Source organism: Vanacampus margaritifer, chromosome 10 (genome assembly GCF_051991255.1).
Source record: "Vanacampus margaritifer isolate UIUO_Vmar chromosome 10, RoL_Vmar_1.0, whole genome shotgun sequence".
Classification (NCBI taxonomy): domain Eukaryota; kingdom Metazoa; phylum Chordata; class Actinopteri; order Syngnathiformes; family Syngnathidae; genus Vanacampus; species Vanacampus margaritifer.
Window position 1 is genome coordinate 6,815,012 of NC_135441.1, and position 18,021 is coordinate 6,833,032.

An 18,021-nucleotide genomic window follows, 5' to 3' on the forward strand; every position below is an offset into this window, starting at 1 on the left:
CTTCAATCCACTAATTCCCAGGTTATTTCCTAAATGCGTTCGTCTTGTTGGGATTAACTGAATGATGTGTGTGTGTGTGTGTCAGTATGATCAGCGTGCAGTGGCCCCCGGGTCACCATGTTCAGCGCTCATCAACGCCGACAGAGGAAGTGAGGAAGTGCTTAGCTCGGGGCTCTGATAAAGATTCCCATCCATCATTTCTCTGGCTCGGGATCTCAACACTATGCAACATCCTGCCTAGACGGGCCGACTATGAGCCATGTTGGATGGAAATGGGAGAGCAGAATGACCCCTAGTGGCACGGCACACACCTCCCCGCGGACGGCGGACGCAGCACAAGGCAGGAAACAGGAAGTGAAAACAGGAAATGGAACACATATGCGTTCTCACTGACAAGTGGAGCGTGACAAATAAAAAACGAGAAGGAAGGGCAGGGCAGGATGAGCTGCTGCTGTGAACGAGCTGGGTGGGACAGCGTGGGATGGAAAAAAAAGGAGGAATGGTGGACAAAAAAAAAGGAGAACGAGCGGGGAAACATACTTCAGGAGAAGGCCAGGCCCTGCAGGGAGCTGGCTGATGAGTACTTGCTAGAGTCCACAAAAGACTGATCTGAAGTCAGGAGGGACAGTCGGGGATCAAGGAGGGTAGAGGAGGAAATGAAAGGGTGAAGTGGAGGAAGAAAGGGATAAAAAGAGGAAAAGGAAAAGGTGAGAAATTGTTATTAAAAGAAGGTTAATGTAACGCTATTGGTGCACAGCATAGGGGGACCAGATTTTCTAAATCTAAAACCGGGGACACGGCAGTTTTGCTGAAAATCAAACATACAGTGAATTCTCACCAGGAACTATTAGAAATATGTAATCACTAGTCAATTTGGTGACCAGTGGTTGTGTTGTTATTTTAGCTAATGCTAAATGCTATATTGGTTGACAGTTCAACAGCGCTAAACAATGCAACGCACTCAGCATTATTCAACCAGTTTAGATCGTGTGGATACCGGATGTGATCGTGCTGCCAGATCTTATCGGGGTCGCATACTGATGATGTCATTCTTACAGGATTGGAAATTATCCAGTTGACGTCGAAACATTGGAAACGTTGGGGGGGTAAGGGAATTAAAGATGTAATTTAAATAACAAAATGTATTGACTGAAATTGTAAAAACGTCTATAAACAGAAGAATATAAAACCAGGATATTTTAAGATTGAATAAATGATGAAATAGATTGAATAAACAATACAATTAAAATAAATGAAATAAATATAAAAGGATGGAGATAAAATTGCAAATAAATGCACAAAGTAAAACTAATTAATTTGTATTAATATTAATTAATTGTGTGGAATTAATTGGAATTATTATTATTATGTTATTTAATATATATATATATATATATATATATATATATATATATATATATATATACATATATAATATAAACACATCTGACTCGCGTATTTCGTTAAAGTAGCGCTGCTGTACTGGCGTCATCGGCAGGTGCAAAGGCCACCGATACGATCTGGCAGCCCGATCACATCTGGTACCCACACCGGCAGCTATTGGAAGCTGGATGTGCCACATTGTGCCAGTCCCACATTGCAACATTGGAAATATGGCGCCGAAACGAGAATGCAAACGTAAGTGTGAAAGTAAATAGATTCCTTTTTAATTGGTCTATCATATGAATCGCTATGACATCTGTGTGACTGACATGCACATGGCCCAAACAATTGGCTTGCTGATTGGACTAAAAAAAACATAACGCCGGGACGGGACTTGCGTAAAAGTGGGACAAAACAATGGGGCTGGCGAAATCCACAAGGACTCAGGACACAAGGCTCAAAATTGGGACTGTCCTAGTTAAACCGGGGATGTCTGGTCACCCTAGCTTAGCATTCATGGGCAGTAGATTGTGGTGGGCTTTGAAGGTTCCAGTGTGTACACTTGACTTCTCAGCAGCCTCATTCTTACCTTGCAGGCTGTTAGCGGTGGCGCTGGTGCAGGTGGGGGGCGGCGAGTTTTGGGGTCGTACGACTGGGGCAAAGGCGCTCTTCTGCTTGACGGCCGCCGACACCATGTTAGCAGGGGAGAAGGAGAAGATGCCGGAGGAGCTGCTGCAGTTGGAGGGCAGGCTGGTCGACGACGCCATGGTGGGGCTGGACGGGACGACTGGGAGGAGGGGAGGAGGAGGTTGGATGGAGGGCAGGAGAGGTGGGTGGGGGTAGGGTGTCAGGGAAGAGGGATGGGGAGGAAAGATGAAGACGGAAAAAAAGGGGAAGAGACGGGGTTAGAGAGAGGGCCGAGGGCAGAGGACGGGTAGACGGGACGAACAGAAGGGGACTGGTCAACAGATGATGGCAGGAGGGATAATAGTTCAGATATCTCACTCACATACCTAACACAGAGACATTCATTTATGGCTGTTCTACATATTAAAAAATAAATAAATCTGTGATTCAATAATTCATGCTGTTTTCCACCCTGTGAAGTGGAACACACTGAGATTTTTCCTAAGACCTGATATCTCTTGATTTTAATTGGTTGATAAGCCTGATGTGACACAGACACACCTGGTGGTAACCCCCCATATAAAAATAATTGTCAACTGAACGTGCGAGTTCAGTGGAAAGAAAAAGGTGTGTACAACTACCATAACAACAAGTGGCTCCTGAATCCTGCCTTGACAAACATTATAACACTCACATTTCATTTTATTTTCAATTTTATTTCCTTGTTTCTTTCTACTTTCTTGCAATCCCCCCCACCCAATGGCCGTTTCCTGTTTTTTGCTCCGAGATCACTATCAGACTTTGTTTTTCCCTCTTGTTTGCCATGCTTAACTTATACCCATGAGAAACTATAGCCAGCCGGCATTCCCTCTCCGATGAATGCTTTCGCAGATGGGATATGGAGAGGGACGAGAGCCGGCGCTATAGCAACAGGCTGCTATAGTAGTGTAGTGAAGTAGTAGTGGTGCCTTGAGATGCGACTTTAAGTGTGGTGAAATGGTGAAAGATGATGAGGGATACAAATATTGTGAGTTAATTAATTGTATCTCACATCATCTTTCACCATTAAAATTAATAGATATGCCCCCCCCCCAAAAAAAAATTTTTTTAATGCTGCAATATAATTCATTGTGCTGCTCCTTCTGGTGTATTGCCTTGGCAACTGGGAGCCAGTATAACAGTCATTCACACACTAACGTATAGTACTTCTACAACTACTGTAAGATGCTTTTTTGAAGTAATTTTTCTTTGAGGATAAATAATATATCCCTATGAGTAGTGTTGTTATCCACCTGTGTTGCTCCACCGTTTGTGTTGAAATAAATGTTGCTTCTAAAACCACTACTATCAATGCTAACTTTTAGCATGTCAATGACATTTTGCATTTATTGTTAGCATTAGGCTAAACGGACTTGCCTAATGCAAAAGCTGTATTATTATTATTTTTTAAACACAAGCTGTAATCCCCTTTGTTTTCCGTTTCATTTCGACAATAAATTTCAACTGGGTGTGGCATTAAAAGTTAGCAAGAAATGTTAGCTTTGTGACAGGCTTGGTCACCTGAGTCACTAATGCTAAGATAACAGTGAGCAGGAGCTAAGCACTAATGTAGCTGTCATACATTTCATCTTGACTCAAATGGTGCATTCCAGGAAGATGGGAAGTCAGATTTTTCATACTTCAAACTAGGAAGTGTGCACGGGAATGCCCCTTTGAAGTCGGAGATCTGAGTTGCAACGTTGGGGGAAAAAAAGACTCCAACATCCCCGACATGCTTCAATCTGATGACACTCGACAATGGCGGACCCCACAGAGACCGTGAATGGCAAAATATGATGTACACGATTATACAAAAATGTATCTATTTATTATAACATTTATTTAGTTATTTGAAACATTTAACTTCGCGTAACACAACGTGATCTGTTCTAACAACAACAACAGAAATTCTGAATCAGCCATCTTAGTTATTTACATTTTCCGAACGCTGCTCTTCAACCAGGTGACATAGTTCGGTTTCAACCAGACTTGAGCATTATAAATTTTTAAATGGTCAGTGTTTTTTACGACAGCGTATTAAGGCCATGTCTACTTTTTTTTTTTAGAGGGCGGGGGCATTATTTTGAGAAAAAAACCCACAAATTTGCTGGGTTAGGGTTGAAAATTAACCCAAAATGGAAATTTGCCATTTTATAAAGTGGCAAATTTACGAGAATTATTTATTTATTTTTTACGTCTATTACACGTAGCGTAGCTATAGTCTAATGTAACCCAGCAAATTTGTGATTTTTTTAAAATATTGCCCCCACCTCTAAAAGAAAAAAATATTTATACGTGGCCCTAATACGCCGTCTTAGTTTTCTCATACTGTGCAAGGATACATTTAATTCATGAATTCATATCAAATACGAGTTTAATTGCAATTGCCAAGATTCTAATGCTCATATCAAAGTCCTTTTCACAGCTTTCAATGACATCTTGTGAAGATTATTATTACAAAATAGTACAGCGGGATTTGTGAAAGGTGCTCCACGTGAAAATGGAGGCTTTCTTCACAGTGGCTATTAGGATTACATGACATGACATGGATTTACATTACATGTATGGCACCAGCTTCCTACGCCAAATTCTGTTTCCCCCCACTGACATCATCCCATCTATCCACTTCTCCAGGGTTTGTCTTTGGTCTACTAATACACTAAGAGCATTTTCCCCCTCAGTGATTTTACAATCAGCCAAGTCGTATTTCACCTGCCCTCTGATATCTGCTCCTGCCTTTATTGTTGTTATTATCCAACACTTAGCTTTTATAGCCCTTCCTGCCAAATCCTCGCAATAAAGTCATAATCCATTTATGAAGGGGCCTAACTAATCAATTAATGAAAATTGGACCTACAAAGGCAGGCTGAGGGGCCATTGATTGAAAGTGTCTGTGTGGGGCCGATGAGCCTGTTAAAATACTTGTTAACACCCAGGAATCAAAGAGCCGAAATGGAATTGCTTCTCTAGCAATTAGTTTATTGATTTAATCAAGGGTCTTTAATGTAGAGAGTGAATGTGTGTGCGGTTGTGTGAGTGTGTCAGGGGGGACGCGAAGGTGATCTGCTCCCCTTTGCCAATAAAGGGAGGATTTGTGTTTGACTCTGTTCTTAAAGGAATAGATGAGCCAGCTAAACTGCTCAATTTGCTCCTTATACGTCAAATGTTGTGTCTGTCTAACAGCTCTGGCTCTGCCTTCATCTGAAACATGGGAGGGCTGGAAGATGTGATGCATTTACTCACTAGCATACGGTGAGTTGCCTGCGGATCCATTGAGGAAGTTGGGCGAGGTGCCCAAGGTTGCCATGCCAGAGTTAGCGTAGCCATTCATGCTATTGGAGACAGAGCTGTAGCTACCCTGCTGGGGAGTGGAGCTGGGGACATAACCATGAGGGGACACACTGCTTGTAGTCCTACTGAAACCTATGGACAGGGAAAGATGGAGAGGCAGAGGAGAAGGTAGAAGGGAAGAGAAAAGAAAAAAGGTGTTAAGGATGTAGAAGAAGGCAGACAAAAATAAATCCATGCAACGCTGCCTTTTGAGAGAGTATGCAGACGTTTCTGCGATCAAACCCTCTGAGTGGCAGAAAGTGTTAGACATCACACATTTCACATAAGAGCCACCATATTGTGCAAATGATTGTAATGAGGAGATAGAGAGCAAACTGAGATGTTGTTCCTCGTTACTTTTAGCTTAATGCTCCTTGAATATAAATAGGTGGTACTGTTCAAAAGCCACCATGCATGTAAAAAAAGAAAAGAAAGACAGGTATTGTTGGATTTGATCTGTGTCCCTCAAGGTACAATTACACTTATTGTACCCATGAGGTCTAATTATTGAGCTCCAATTTACAATGAGACCTCTAAACTCAAACGCCCCTTAAGTCAAACAAAGGTAGTGCAATTCAGAACTGGGGTGGGGTATGTAGCCTCTCAAGTCCCGCAAAAGCGTTAAAACTTCCATCAAGCAGTGTCATCAGGTTGGTGAACAAACAGTATGGCATGTGCTTGCTTTTTATTCACTTTTATGACACATTTCGAAAGTAAGTGCGTATGAAAAGATAAGAATAATACACTTGAATGTGATGTAATGTAAGCACACTAAGACTTAAGACTGCAGTATCATAACATCAAAGTTAAGCTATTTAGAATACATTTATTATTATTATTATTATTATTATTATTTATTTTATATTTTTCAAGGGACCCCCACATATTCACGGTTTGGCAATCAATAATTCACACTTTTTTCCCTGGACACTATTAAAGCTTAAAACAATTTGCCCAAAAACATCTTTACAATAGGCTTTTTACTTGGCCATTTATGACTAGAACATCTGGGTACTCCTGCAAGTCTCTGGCCAGTAGCTTTTAGACTGGATTCGGGTTGTAATTTCCCACCCTCTGTCTGTGGATGTGACATCATGCGCGAATTGTGTACGTAAAGAACGGCGTGTGCAGTTTCATTTTTCAGCCACAGGTGGTACTAGCGATTAAAAATGGAATTTTCTGCCATCAGCAGTTCTCAGGAAAACATCTGCAGTTTTCTGCAATCTGGCATTAAAAGTCTGAAAACAAAACAAAACAAAAACAAAACAAAACAAAACAATCACCCCATCAAACTAAACAAAATTGTGGTGGAACTGGCCAAGGTTTGTTTTGTGTTAGGCCTAATTTCCACTACACAGACACTCACTCGCTCCCACTACTAGCTCATCCAATCATAAATCTACAGAAGCTATATTGGTTTTATGATTGACCATGTTTGCTGTAGCTGCTTTGACTAGTACTAAACTCTGCATCAAAACCTGTGAAATTTGTAAAAACAGCTCCGTGGAACATCACTAAACCTTTCTGCGACCGGCAGTTCATGTTGGATCCAGCAGTTTCTGGTCAGTAAATAGCAAAGCACTCATCATTCTAGCACTGCTTAATCGTTCGGAGAAAGCAGCGGACTTTTCCACCAGCAGAGGCCGGGAGCGGAGAGTTAGTAACTCTTGTATTTTACTGTGCAGTCAATTGTTCATTGTTTTATACCTCAAGAGGAATTCATTATCATCATCATCATAATCATCATCATCATCATAATCATCATCATCATCAACATAATCTAGTCTAATCTCTAATCTCTTTCAATTTGCAGCCAGTCTAGGTCCCTATGTATGAAATACTTTTGACACTGTTAATTAACACTTTTACACTTGTAGACAAGTGACTCACAGACAGTCAGCGTATTTATTACGGTAATGTCATTTATGTATTTATTTCTACGTTCTAGAAGAAATAAAAAGATTTCATTTAAAATGGCCATAAATTGACCCTTGAACACATTATTTATACAATAGAAATAATAATTCAAAATTGAACGTTAGAAGTTCCACTGTAACAGTGTGTACCGTTCCTTTCCTGGATCTAAAAGGACTGGTATGTTCTCCAGCTGTCAAGTGTCAAGGGGACAAAAGCCTTAAAAGTTTTTATGGTACAACCCCAATGCACTTCTGAAAGTACAATGGTGCACTATAGCTGAGTGTACGCAGCCTCAGTGCTGCGTGGCAGAAAGTGTGAAGATGACTAATTGTGGTGTGATAGATACATCACTCTATACCTTGTTCGTGGGTAATGGTTGTCGTGAAATACGCCAAGAGAAATGTTGGGACAATCTAGGATGACATATGGCACTGTGAGATGGCAATCAACAGAATGTAGGAGGAGTGATAAAAGAGTGATCCAAGTATTAAAACAAGCAGCCTCTAACCTAACTGGCTCTTCTCCAACAAGAACAAAAAAACGTTTATAGAGTATATATCGATAAGGCAATTCATACTCAAAACTCCTCCTAGATGTGACGATCTCTGCTCTTAATTCTCAACAGGCTATAGGCTACAAGGCGGTGAACAGTAGAAGCACACTCTGAATATACATCCCTGCTCCAAATGCTGACACAGCAGAAAAAAAAAGACACCTGGAATTGATCACTAGTGTACTCTCTAGTGCAATAGTGGCTGCACTTTAACCATCAAAGTAGGCTCTTGTAGCATAATTAGCACATACTGCGGTAGTAAATAAAGCAAAAGTCAAGAGGCTGTTGTTTTCCTCTTAGCAGAAAGACTTTTTAAAATGATGCTCATAGGAAGTATTGAGACACGTTCGGCAGCTCGATTTTCTCTCCTTCCCCAGATACATGTGATGAATCACCCCTGACTGCGCCCACATCTCTCTCTGTCAGACGGGGGCCGACCCCAGTCTAATATACACACCCCTAGGACCCGCTCATATTTCTCCATTGTGACTCTCTAGTTTGCCATTCTTTACAATCTCTCCATCTTTCTTGCCCCATCTGCACCTTTCACTTTTTTGTCCTCACTGCCACTGCTCGCTCGCCTTTCCCGTTAAACCTCTTTGGCGATCTAAAAGTACTCACACCGGGCAATGAGATGATGACAATCTTGTCCCATCTGTGTCATCTTCACTCACCCTGATTGGCCGTTTGAGCCACTTCGGACCCGGTGAAGGAGTTTACAGCCATCATGCCCGCGTGGACTGATCCGCTGCCGAGGCCGGCAAGCTGGTTGTGCCCTCGCGGCACCGTCGTATAGAGGGCCTCTGCGATGTCTGCTGCTCGTTTCAGGATCATCTCCTGGTATTGAGGCAGGATCAGAAGAAGAGAAGTCAGCTCCTTTTGCCCTCGCTATTACTCGTCTATTGAGTAGCTGTTGGCCCTCTTTAGAACTTAATGTGGACAAAACCTACAAATCCTTCCATCATTACAATTGGGCTTTTGCATCACAAAAACAGAGAAATTCAAGCATCTTTTACAGTCAGTTGACAGAACAGAAGGTGCTAAAAATGGAAAAGCGAATGCTGCTCTGACGGTTATGATTTTGTCAACCATACTACATCTATATTATAACATTTTAACATTGAGTGATGGTATAAACCTTTAAAGTCATCATACAGAAGCAATTTGATCAGTTCCATGGCAGGCTTGTCAAACTCATTTTTGTCGCAGGCCACATAATTATGTTTTCTACGGATGTTCGATACCACTTATTTGCAGACCGATACTAGCACGAGTACTCAACTCTTAAGTAGTCACCAATACCACCATTACTTTTGATGGATAAAATTTTCCCCTCAAAAAACAACAGATAATTTTAAAGAAAATCTATATACCCCAATAAAGCATTTTTCCTTAAAACCCTTCTTCAGATCTCAATATAGAGTTTTTCCTTAAAATTGTATGAAATTAATGGCAATTGTATATTCTTCAAATTTCTTGTTCCTGATCATAAAACGGTCACAAGTCATGGGTACCGATATCTTAAGATAAGGCTGGTACCAAAACTCGCCCATCTCTAATTTTTTATTTTTCTAATTTCACCGTAATAACTGTGAAAGGTAATTGTATTTTGATCACCTCATATTACTACAAACTGTATACACAATAAATTGATAGATAACTAGTTCTGAAATCAGAAGCCAGTAAAAAAAAAAAAAACACGCACACCAAAAGCATGTTCAATAATTTCTCAATTTATTTTAAAAGGAAGATTAAAAAAATAAAATAAAATCTTGCAATAGATAAACATTCTTAAAAGTGAAGACAATTTTCAATTTAAATTTTTTTTCAAGAAACATGAAGTCAACAAACGTGATTTGCAGGCCAAATAAAATGATGTGGCGGGCCAAATTTGGCCCCCAAGCCTTGAGTTTGACAATAGTGGATTAAAGGCGTCATTCTAGGCTTTTTACTCTGGCTTTTTTGCAACACTTATTAAGATGGACTGCCCTTTGCATGATATGAAAAAATACTGGCTGTATATTGAAATTATATTGCACGCATCATTCGTTCTTGTTTTATATTTTAGTTGTAGTATTTACTGTGGTTTTACCAATTTTTAGAGTTGGAACAATGACTGTTTTCATGCAGTCAATATTCGGGTTAAATTCAAAATTCCAGTTTCTGTAACATTCGGGGTAACCTGTTTACATGCGCAAAAGTGTGTTTCTGTACTGCGTTGCCATGCTTCACCAGTTTTGTTTACACCTGCTCGTGTATTTCCAGTGGGTTGCATGCCAGACACAGGAACTATACACACATATACACGCAGTGTGTATATATGTATATATACACTGAGACATTTTTGCCAAAGACACAGAAAATAATGTGAAAACGCCGCAAAGAAGCAGTGGCAACGCAAGATGGCTGCCACACATACAAGGAGTTATGCTACATTTGAGGAAAGTGGGAAGTTGGACTTTTCCGACTTCAAACCAGAAAGTGTGTAGAACGCCCCCTTGTACTTGGAAATCCCACTTGTGGAGTCGGGGGAAAAAAGGACCCCGACTTCACCGACCGACTTCAATGTGACATCACTTTACAATGGTGACCCCTATGGAAACACATACGGTGAAGGGTAAAACACAATTTAAAACTAAAACTAAAACTAATATTCGACATAACTTCACGTAACACAACGTACGTGACAGTATGCTGCTATCTCACCCGCATGAAATCATACGCTGAACTACTGAACTGTATGGATTGCTTATGAAATAAGAAAAAAATTGCAAGGAGGCAAGTTTGCTGGAGTTCAAAATGTGTTTTGAACACCAAAACAACAACAATTGATCTCTATCCGCCATTTTGGTTCTCAAAGGCTTTCAGGTCGGAACTGCGAAAAGCCAAGTGGGATAAATGCGACTTCCGACCTTCCTCAAATGCAGCATTAGACCAATATTGCTTGCGAATAGAGCATGTGCCGATCACAAGCCAAAGTTTGCTTCAAAAGAATTTCCCCGATGTGTGTGTGATGTGAATGATGCAGAAGTTTGAGTGCGCTACCTGGTTGTTGTGAGGCATCCCGTACAAGGCTTCGACCAGGTCTGCCGCTCTCTTTAAGATTACCTCCTACAATCAGGAGCAAAAAGAGGAGGGAGATTGATCATGAGTGAGGCAGCTGGAGGAGTTCAGTCACTTTCATTACATTTCACTAGCAGCATTATGCTGTGAATGCAGAACACAGGCTGCACGACAGGAAGACGGCGCTGAGAGCAGGCAAGAGGAAGAGAAATGTGTCTGTCCGGGCACTTTGTTACTGGCTGGGCAGTTTGGGAGCGCACGGGGAAGATACCGTTAGCTGTGAATAAAACATGAGCTGCTATCTCTTTATCAGTCAAGCATCTTTTGCATCTTCTCTCTCCTTCCTGCTGGATCACATATCCCCTGCTCTTGATCACATATCAATCTATTGTAGCATAACATATCATCAGGCTGACAGGGATACAACTCCCCTCTAAGCTGGGGCACACCTGTCTTCTGTATGGAGGACCAAAACTGCCAAAATTAAATATAAATAAATGACTAAATGAATGAATAAAGAATTGAAGTGGTATCGTGTGCACAATTGGCCATTTTTGGAGTATTACCAAACTCCCAGGTAATCGAGCAGAAGTTTCAAAATTGTATTTTTTTTTGCTTCTTTATTAGCACGAAGGAGGATTTTTGTTGGATTGGAAGTCACATTTCGCCCCCAAAGCTTCCCTGTGGCTTAAGAACCTCATGTTATTTTTAGATCTAGAGAAAACGAAATATAACATGAGAGGTACTCCCAAAGATTTGTTTTTCTTGTTTGAGGCTGCATAATCAATTATATTACAAATTCAAAGACATGAGAGAACAAATGAAATGAAATGCTCTTGTTATTCTATTTTCTTCTCTGCTTTATATTAACATATTCTCAATGCTGCGTCTCCATATGTTATGTATATCTGCTGAATTATTATTGGTGTTAATTATTTATTTATTTTGTTTATGTGCTCTGTGGCGAACAGGAAGTTTTTGTTGTTATTTCTTATTAAAACTGATCTGGTTTAAGAAAGTGTAGTGGAATTTTTTTTTTGGAGGGTGGGGGGGTTGTATGTTGTATATCTTCTGTATGTTTTTTTTTTGTCAATTGAAATTAAAAATGTAAAAAAAAAAAAATGTTTTAACAGAAAAAAAAACAACAACAAAAATATATATCCCTAAATAAATAAATAAATGTGTGTTATTGGTTGATATGTAATTCTATTTATATATTTATTTTTGTATTTATTTTTATATATTTTTTAAATTTTTAATCTGTATTTTAATTTTTGCATTTTTTACTTACTTATATATATATATATATATATATATATATATATATATAGTTGTTTTTATTTCCATTTATATGTATTTTTTGGTATTTCACTTTTGCATTATATTTTTTTATATCTGTTTTTATTCTCACTTTAATTAATTAATTAATTAATTAATCAATCAATCAATTAATTAATTTAGTCATTTATTTGTTTTTGATTTTGGCAGTTTTGGTCCTCAATACTCCTGACCCTTATTGACCCTGATAATGTTCCACCTGAATAGTCAAACACCCACTTTGTGAGATAAATATGGTTGCAGTGTGGAATGGAGTGTAATTTCCCATATCAAACATTTATCCTTGCATAGTGCTGCTGGTCTTTGTGCTCATTTTCTATCACTTACCCTCCTTTTACCCTCTCTGTTCTTTTCATTCGTTTAGTCCATGTGTGTCTCAAGGCAGTCCTTATACGTGCGTGCGTTCGTGTATGTGTGTGATGTAGACACCTTCAGCCCTACGAAACCCTTTTTAAAAGTTAATGTGCCGGGGCCAGGATATATGCTGGAGGCGCGACAACCAGAAAATTGCAGCCCCCTTCCCTCCAATGCTCCCTCGTTTCTTTCACTCCCTCCGTCTCTCCCACACAGACACACACACACACACACTCACGCACACACACGCGCGCACACACACGCTGTGCGTTATACCCTTCTCAGTGTATCCCTCGCTGTGAACAAGCCCTGGAGCATGTGTGCTCTCTGTTCCGTGACACACCGCCTTTCAATCAGACCTCATATCACACACACAGAGACTCTCTCACACAGCCACACACATGTGGAGGCTGTCGAGCACGCCCAGGACATGACGGGAGGGTCAGCAAAGCAATAAAGATTGTAGAGCGCTGTCCGAGGTGCTAAATTCACTCAATAATGGGAGCGCTGCCTCTGTGTTAACCTCCCATTACTAGCACTATCTGGGGGAGGGGGGAGAGAAAGCGGCAGGTTTTGAGAGACAGGAAAAGAGGGGGACCAGAGAGGGGCCCGCTCGGTGTGATTGAGAAATGTAGAGGACCGAGCGGGGTAAGTGGTTCTTTAGTATGTATGCGTCGTTCCTCGCCTGCTTCTCGCTACTTTTCCTCCGTGCCAGATGCCTCCTAGGGATTGCCGGATAGGTAAATGGATGGATGGGGGGAGGTAAAGGAGGTGGGAGGGGAAATAAGGGAAGAGAGAAGCATTATGACACAAAGAGATCCTCAGCTGGAGGACAGTGTTCATGGAAGACGTGTGAGATGCCGCACTCCATGAAAAAGACTCTGTGGGGCCTTCGTTCTTTCTCGACACGTTTTTGGGGGGAAACATTGGACCAAAATAAAAGCATGTACTCCATCTTCCCCTCACATTTCCAAAACATGCAAGTTAGGTTAGCTGAAGACTTGAAACTTGTCCATAGGTGTGAATTTTTGTCTTTATTTTTATTTTGGTAAGGGGTGGGGGGTTGTTGGACATCATTGTACACTTTGGATATGATTTTACTGTGTAGTGTCATTTTTAATTGTTGGTATAGTTTTGAGTAATCATAGGCGGCAAATCTCAGTTCAGAAAGTAAGGCCCCATCCACACGAAAGTCAGTTTCAATGTATCCTCACAAGTTTCTTACTGTTTAAGCCGTTCGGCCACATGACGGCGCGGTTTCGGAGTTTAAAACCGATCACTTTTGAAACCAAGCTTCAGAGTGAAAATATTTCGATACGCGCCCTGTACGCGTCCGTCTGGACACCTTATGCAGGAAACTCCTCCAGTGATGACGTAATAGTCGCAGCTCGATGACGTCCCATTTTCGCAGATTGATGACGTATGCGCCAATTCTCGCGTGACTGCGCGCAAACCGTCAGTCTGTCAACAACAATGGCGGATAGCCGTGTCGTTTTGCGCAGCCTCCTTAGGTTGCTTATGCTTTTGCAGCAAAATATTTGGCTTCTTTATTCCCACGTTCAGCAAGTACTTGAATCACCCGCCATTGTCACTTCTCCGTCTTCTTCGCTGATTCTTCTTCTACGATTTCCGTTAACCCCCTGTGGCTGCGCTACAGCGCCACTCCAGACCTGGCATATACATTACAGCCATTAAACGTCCTCAGCATCTTCTTTTAGACACACGCAAGTCGTGAAATGCTTCTGTGTGTACGAGATTTGTTTGAGGAACGAACCGTCTGGACGGGCCTAAAAACCCTATCACAGTTTCGCTTTAGCCACAGGTGCTTCTAATCAACCGGCAAGTAAACAAGCAGGTGCTTCTACTTAAACGCTCATTTACCTGCTGGTTAATTAGAAGCACCTGTGGCTGAAGCCAATTGGTGGCAGAGTTTTTACTTTCTGGACCTAAATTTGCCACCTCTGATGAATGTACAATGAGTTTTAACCCAATGTATACCTGTTGGAACTGACTACGAGCTTTAATGGTGCCATCCTGGCGGTCTTTAACTATAGAACTTTTTTTTTTTTTTTTCCTTTTTGAGAAGAAGTTCAGTTCTTGAGAAAACACTTTTCTGGATCAGAAATGAAATTTCGGTTTTATAGTGCTTTTCTACCTTCAATGCACTCAAAGCACTTTAACACTGTCACCTCATTCACTCACTGATCATCAAGCATCAAGAGTAACTGGGGGTTCAGTATCACTTCAGTTAACCACTGACCCCAAGGATGGGCAAACTGGCGGGCCACAAGCAGCACTCTGAGTGGCCCCTTGATTAGTTATCAAAATAAACAAATGAATGAATAAATAAATGAATAAATACATTAATTAATTAATAACAACAAATTTTGTATGTGATTTTCTTTTTTCTATTTTAACAAACCCAAGAAATTTGTCATAAATTGCTGATACACATTTAATATATATTTCCAAAAGTCTTGGGCTAAATACAGGAAAGAAAACCCAGAAAAAAACTAAATATTAAAAATATTGAAAAATTAAAAATACTGTTGAAATCCATGAATCTGCAAATTTATGGGTGCCAAACTGTAAGTATGCATCCATCGTAGTTTTTAAAATCACCACATGGAAGACATGGCACGTCTTTGTTGTACAGTATTGTGCCATCCTTAAATGGTCATTTCTATAGGAAAGAGCCCTTTAAACCAGAATTAAAAATAAAATAAAATCATAGTATGTGATTATTTTGTTGTTTGCTTCAAACCATTTGTTGTTGAGTTAAGATCTGGATCTACTGTATATGCCTTGAGAAATGAATCCCGTTCAGGGTCGCAGGGAGCTGGAGCCTATCCTTTTTGGGTGAAAGGTGGACTACACTCTGGTCAAGTCTCCAGTCAATTACTGGGATTCTTGGGAAACTCAGCGACAATATCTCCACTGTAGACCGTGCTGTATAAATCACCGTGGGAATGATTTGTAAAATTGCATTCCGTAGGTGCTCTTTTTTTTGTACCAAGAATTTGAAAATCTTACTAGCCTAAGTGGAAGTTCATTAGCATTGGCAAATGAGTTCTAGTAACTATTTAACATGTTAAATGTGACTGTTTAATAGTCAGAATTGTTAGCATTTTTTCATAATCTGTGTTTTATTTGCAATTTTAGCGGGCTGTTGACAACCTGGCCACACATACAGCCTCAATCTGCTCTTCACTCATCTATTCCATGTCTCCTCTTCTTCTCTCCCTTCCCCATTTGCTCTATTAATCACTCTTTCATGGTCCAGTGCCCCGTCTACTTATCGGTCTCTCGTTAGCAAAAGGATCTGTCCAGAAGCTAAACGCGATTAGGCAGCGCTCCAGAGTCATTCTGATAAACAGATAAATGTGGTTAGCGCTGTGCAGCTTGCCGTGCCCCGTTGCTGTAAGGAGAGACCATTTCCTGGGCGCAGGGTCTCTTCCCGTAAAGTCGGGCCCGCGGAGACGTCAACAGGAAGGGGAACCTGATCCAGAGCAGAGCCTGGCCTCGTCTGGCAGGACGGTCACTCATTAGCCGGCCCCAGATCCCCTCCCCTGCACCATAACCTGAGCTACTAACGCCTGTGATCCGGCTTCCAGTACTCCGGACTATTAGCTACAGCACAGTGCAGCTGGACGCTGGATCATCAGCACAACATATGGAGACAAAGCAGGCATTTCCAGGGTTCATTAAGAATCTCCTCAATAAAGGTGCCTCGGGGAAAACTTTGTTCCTAATTTAAGAATCGGCTGGAAAAACAGGCAGGGAAAAGGCTTGGCTTGCACTGAATGGGCGCAAAAAAGTTGCCAGTGTGTGCCCCTCTAATGATTGAGGCCAACCGTTGAGAGGAGTGTGGTCAACAAACTGTTATTACCTAATAAAGGCACAAATCAATAGAGCTGAAATGAACAACTGGGCCTGCCAGCTACTGCTGTTCATTTAGAGGAGAAGGAGACACCACAGAGCAAGGGAGGCGAAAGAAGCGAGATGTGGGGGGTTAAAGACATCACCGGGACATGTCCCGTATCCACCAGACATGACACACAACCACGGACAAGTGATTTCTTTATCTTCGCTCTACATCTACCTGGGCTCTCCATCTCCACCACACGGTGACGTTTGCTGTGTGTGTGTGTGCCGAGACGTGTGCATGTGCATGCCGCTCTGTGAGAGCGTGTGTGTTGGAAGTAATAAAGTCCACCCGGGGTTGACTTCGATCCACTGACCCAGCAGGAGGTAAGACTGGACAGCTATGATGGATCACCTAACCTCCTTCTGCCTCTCTCTCTCTCTCTCTCTCTCTCTCCTCAACCTCCTCTCGTCCCCCCCTTTTCCTCCCACCATCACTCCCCCTTTGCCAATCTAAACGACCTTATGCACAGCGCCAGCATGAATAGAGCTGCTTGTGCGTTTTCAGCGCAAAATAAACTGCAGAAAATGACCATGAGCGTGTAATAAAATGTTAATGTTCACACTGCAAAGTGTCTCAGTGTCCAGGGAATACAGTCATTTGTCTGTATGTGAGGTCATGCCGCCCTTGTGGCATGTATATCCATGCGCCGTATGAAAGTGTAGAAGACGTAAATACATCTCGGTATCAGTGTTACCAAGACAAATTGCTATGCAATAATTGCAGAGCGACATGAGTGCGGACAAATGAGAGGCGTCGTGGATGCACGGTACCTTGGGTAATCGCTCCTGGTCTCCGGGGTGTCTGGGGATGACCTTCTGTAACCTCTGGAAGCCGTAGTCTATAGTCGGTTCGTTCAGCGCTGAGCACAAAACGAGAAAGGACAGATGGGAAATTCAAACGCTTGATTCCTAGTAATGGAAACACGTGTGTGCTATGATGAAGAAGATGAATGAGCGATTCACTTCTGCCACCGAAATGACTGAATTAAGTGCGGCCGCACATGAATATTGCAACATTTAGGCTAAACATGCAGAAAATGTGGGTGTTCTATTTGTTCGGCGTGTGCCTTTGTTTGCTTGTGATGTAATGAATCTCTCTCTTGTCGCCTGCTTTGGCGCTTAATAAAAAGCCAGGAATGAGTATTTTTGAGCATGCATGCGTGTAAATGTGTGTGTGTTTGGGCGAGTGTGTCCTGTGGTCCTGCGTTGATCAGCGACTAATATAAGCAATTACAGAGCCGAGTTCCAATATAACAAAGGCTTGATCGCTCCGGGGAACAAGCTAAACACACACACTGGTACACACACACACACACACACACACACATATATTGTGTGTACAGAGCGAGTCAGATCATCCAGACAGCAGGGAGAAAGCACTCGCTCTGTATGCTGTGGTCGTGCTACTGTAATTGAATATGAGAAGATTTACCATGAATATTTAAACATTTGAATAAATACAATGAAGATCTGAGGCTTACAGTACAAAC

The 18,021-nt window shown here is 41.4% G+C and overlaps 1 protein-coding gene across 4 annotated transcripts in view; it reads right to left on the reverse strand.

The window, feature by feature from the left end:
* The window catches only part of LOC144059248 (transcription factor COE1), an 83,244-nt gene that overhangs the window by 4,756 nt on the left and 60,467 nt on the right, over window positions 1-18,021 (reverse strand). For 2 of the 4 annotated variants that reach the window (XM_077578198.1, XM_077578196.1), the window contains exons 11-16: window positions 17,303-17,391; window positions 10,895-10,960; window positions 8,524-8,686; window positions 5,293-5,472; window positions 1,973-2,170; window positions 541-609 (exon numbers count right to left, since the gene is read on the reverse strand). In XM_077578198.1, coding sequence (XP_077434324.1) covers window positions 542-609; window positions 1,973-2,170; window positions 5,293-5,472; window positions 8,524-8,686; window positions 10,895-10,960; window positions 17,303-17,391 — 764 coding nt within the window. In that variant the 3' untranslated portion in view covers window position 541. Of the gene's footprint in view, window positions 1-540; window positions 610-1,972; window positions 2,342-5,292; window positions 5,473-8,523; window positions 8,687-10,894; window positions 10,961-17,302; window positions 17,392-18,021 lie in introns of those variants that run through there. The other 2 variants (XM_077578199.1, XM_077578200.1) reach the window with 2 other exon arrangements.